Source organism: Chelonus insularis, unplaced genomic scaffold (assembly GCF_013357705.1).
Source record: "Chelonus insularis isolate UGA/USDA-ARS -01 unplaced genomic scaffold, ASM1335770v1 contig_142_pilon, whole genome shotgun sequence".
NCBI lineage: Eukaryota > Metazoa > Arthropoda > Insecta > Hymenoptera > Braconidae > Chelonus > Chelonus insularis.
In genome coordinates, this window is record NW_023276383.1 from 1 (window position 1) to 3,935 (window position 3,935).

At 30.2% G+C, this 3,935-nt stretch overlaps 1 protein-coding gene across 1 annotated transcript; it reads right to left on the reverse strand.

The window, feature by feature from the left end:
* Positions 1-2,090: 2,090 nt before the first annotated feature.
* On the reverse strand, positions 2,091-2,888 carry LOC118074976 (uncharacterized). Its single transcript, XM_035096547.1, has one exon. The coding sequence runs from the start codon at positions 2,886-2,888 to the stop codon at positions 2,091-2,093; it is 798 nt and encodes a 265-aa protein (XP_034952438.1).
* Between the last annotated feature and the right edge of the window lie 1,047 nt (positions 2,889-3,935).

A 3,935-nucleotide genomic window follows, 5' to 3' on the forward strand; every position in this document is an offset into this window, starting at 1 on the left:
TGTTTGTTGTAGTGAAAATTCGACGATCGCGTACTCGTCAACAAACTGTAAACGCATGAACCTCATGGTGGCAAACCGAAGAGAATCTTCTTTTTAGTAACTCCCCTAACAAAGGAAATTGTGAGTTGTAGTTGAAGTGAGAATTAATGTTAGAGAGTGTTTGTGATGAATATAACTGGAAACAAATTTGGTGGTGTCTATCATTTCATTATTATTTCGAAATCACCATTTCAATTCATGAAGTATTGCATTTACATCAATTATTGTAAAAAAAAAAACATGAAAAATAATGTACAGATTACAATGTATACAGTAATATTAAAATTTCATTCATTTTTTTGTTGATAAAATATTTACTTTTATTGTGAAAGTAAACTCAAGTTAATTATAAGTTATGTAAAAAAGCTTCTGTATTTGAGGAAAGATCTTCATTGGAATATATTTATACAAAAAAAAACACAAGATGCTCTAAGAGATGATTACAGCTTGGATTCGTAGAAACTTTTCATACACTGTTGTCAACAGAAGGCTATAATGTTTAGCACCACTACGATATTCATAGTAATGGTGGCAAAATGGCATCTGATCCTCAATTAATGGTATACTTTCTTATTAATAGCTTAGCGTTATAAACACTAAATGAAGAGGCGTAGATTATTGTTATAATATGACAGTTTGTTGACGAGTACGCGATCGTCGAATTTTCACTACAACAAACATTTGTATATCGGATCCTACTGATACACTCACACGTGAATAGTCCTTACCAAGAAGATTTTGTGTCACAACGATCTTCGAATTTGTGGTTATAGTTGGATCGGACAACGACTGTTTCTTCTGTTCGATAATATGCGTCTTTTAGTTGATGAGAAACGGACACAGAAAACAATACGTTCTTACTGATGAACAGTTAATTAACAAATCTGATAATAAGTTATTGTCAAAGTTGCATAAAGCATAAGGCTAGATGTTTTTAATATTAACTTCTCGAAAATTATGTAGTTAAATCGGACATCGATATTCTTAATGTTCAAATCTAAAAGAAGTTGAATGTTTATCCATTTTTTTGCAAATAATAAACATCGAACTACACATAATTTACACAAAATATAAATTTCTGTTAAATTCGGTGAATTCATGAGAATAAGACAATTTGCTAAAGAAGTCAAAGTTATCTATTCTTTCGAGTTGTTGATATGTCTTGTATAATCAAAGGTACGGTTGGCTATCATTTTTTAGGTTTCGTTCTCAGATACATCCTCTTTGTCATAATAACAATAATGATATAATTGAAAAACAAACACCACGTTGTAACAGCTTGCAACTGGGTTAGAAACCTTTAAGGATGTATAACGATGAAACTTATGATCGAGTTTTACCCTGAAAATTTGCATATAACTAGGACAATATGACTTACATCCGCTATGTAATTTTTAGGATAGCTAACCGACTGTTTTTTAGAAATAATTGATTTTGAAAATCGACTAAAAATGCATTAGGCTTATGGAAGAATAGGCACTACTTCCACTATAGTAATATTTATATTAATAAATCAGTTGGCTAGCATAAAAAAAAACTATAAACAATATAATTCGATAATGGAAAAAAATATTGGTACTATGAAAAAATTGTTTGCCCGACTATATTTAAAGAAAAATGATTCTAAACTTGTTTTTTATCAGAAACCACCATGAGTTCCTTGATAACTTTACGCTTGGCAACGTTATAATTGTCGTGAATTGATACAACGAATAAAAATGCTTTCTATTGTAGTAAGCAGAGAGCAGAAAACTCATAAATTTAAAACCGTAAACAGTTTATTTCCAATTTGATTTTCTAATTTTTTTTTTAAATTTATTATCACATAAATATTATAATTAAGTTATAATAATTTATTTAAAAATATAAATAAACTTTATAAGTTTTAGATACTTTTTTAAAAAAAGTAAAAATAATGGAATAAGAATAATAAATTATTGATGAATGAGTAACATCATATATCACTTGAAACATTCATATAATAAAAATATAATATAATAAAAGTAAATAACTAATCGTTTAATCTGCAAAATATCACGTGTCATAATAAGTTATTCACTAATTTCAATCAGTCTTGTTATCATTGCATTGATTATTGCCTTCGATTTTGTCACACGTGGCTTACCACCTACATCTTGACCTAGTAAAATTGTAATTCCTGTGTTTCCATTTGTTGCATATGTTTCCCTCAACTTTTTTAATAAAATACCAGCCTCTGCTATTTTTTTGATCATTCCTGAAGAGAGACCTCTTTTTTCTTTATCATCTAACTTTGATTCTTTTTCTTCTGATGACTGTAAAATAGAAAGTTCTGGTGTCAAAGATGCTACAATAGCTGATCTACGTTTTGTATATTGAAAATATTGAATTGATAGAACACTTGATTTCAAATCATCAACTGACAAATTAATTTCAGTGTTAAACATCAATTTCTGCAACATTGTTACATCACCTATGGCGTTATGAGCTTTAACAATCTCATCATTATTTAAATAATCTTTTGCTAATTCCACAAGTCCAAAACCTAACTTCGAACACTTGCGTTCTGGTAGTTTTTTTTTAAACAAAGGATAACTATCACAGAATCCATAAATAATATTACTAAATTCAGCTAACATATTTTCTTTTTCTATTAGTTGTAAAATTTTAGGACCGTCAAATCTTAAACAGTTATGAGCAACCAAAATTACTTTAGATCCTGACATTTGAAGAAAAGAAATAAAATGTTTTATAGCCATTTTTGGAGATATAGTTGACACTTCTACACAATCAACGTACAATTTTCCGTCCTTCGCTGTAATGCCAGTAATATCAGCTGCACCTGATGATATCGGTCTTGTTGATAGCATGTAAGCATCGTACTATCGATCATCATGTTTAGCACCTATTTGCACGATTTCAGCATTTCTCCCGAATCCTGTTGTTTCTAAATCAAAAAATACAATTGCTGAATTGTCCTTAATTGGAATATTCACGTACTTCTCGGGAATAGGTTAATTAATAAATTCAATTCCAGCATCTAAACCACTTTGAGACTGATAACTTATTCCTTCACGATTTTCAGCATTTGTATTTACACTACTGCGAGCTTTAAACAGTTCACGACGTCATTTTTTGTATGGTACAGTTTTAGAATTTGCTGCGCGAATTCTTTTAATATTATCTTTCTTTTTCAAGAATTCTGAAGATTGTTTAGTAAGTGGTGAATACTGTAATTTGTCATTTACTCTTTGAATAAATGTAAAACCTACATTTTCCTTACAAACTGCAGTACTGACTCTAAAATCGTTGGATTCAGATCCACCATAATGTCTTGTTTTTGGAGCTTTACTGGCTATTTTCATGTTCATAGATTCGTTAGCCTGGCTTGAACCACCTGGTGCTAATTTCTCAGCAATGTTAGCAAAGTGCACAAAAACATTCTAAATTTTTTTTTAGCTCATCACCTACCAATTCTTTACCACCTGGTAACAATTTATGAGTATATTGCTCGGGGTTTTTTTTGTATCCACACCACTCCTGACAATTTTTATGATCATCAAAAGCATGTGGTACTATATTAAGTAAAAATTGTTTAGTAGCAGAGACATTATCCTTGTTGCATTTTAGAATGCACCTAAAACAATATTTAAAATATAATATTACTTGAGAATTTAGACATTTCAGTGCATATAATTTTTTTGATAATGCACTAGTAGCATGATTAACATCTGTCCACTTTAGTATCTGATGATTTGATTCCCTACGCAACCGTGCTATTGTACTGGAGTCTTCATCTCCAATCAAGGTACCAAGTCGTACACCTTCAGCTAGAAAATTATTATTATGAAGAAACAACTCTACGGCCATATCCGGCTCCATAGCTTTAGAACTTTCATGAAAGTTTAGACGACAAT

Bases quoted from the DNA above. Each gene is read 5' to 3' on its own strand.
- LOC118074976 (XM_035096547.1), bottom strand. From the start codon at position 2,888: ATGCTATCAACAAGACCGATATCATCAGGTGCAGCTGATATTACTGGC.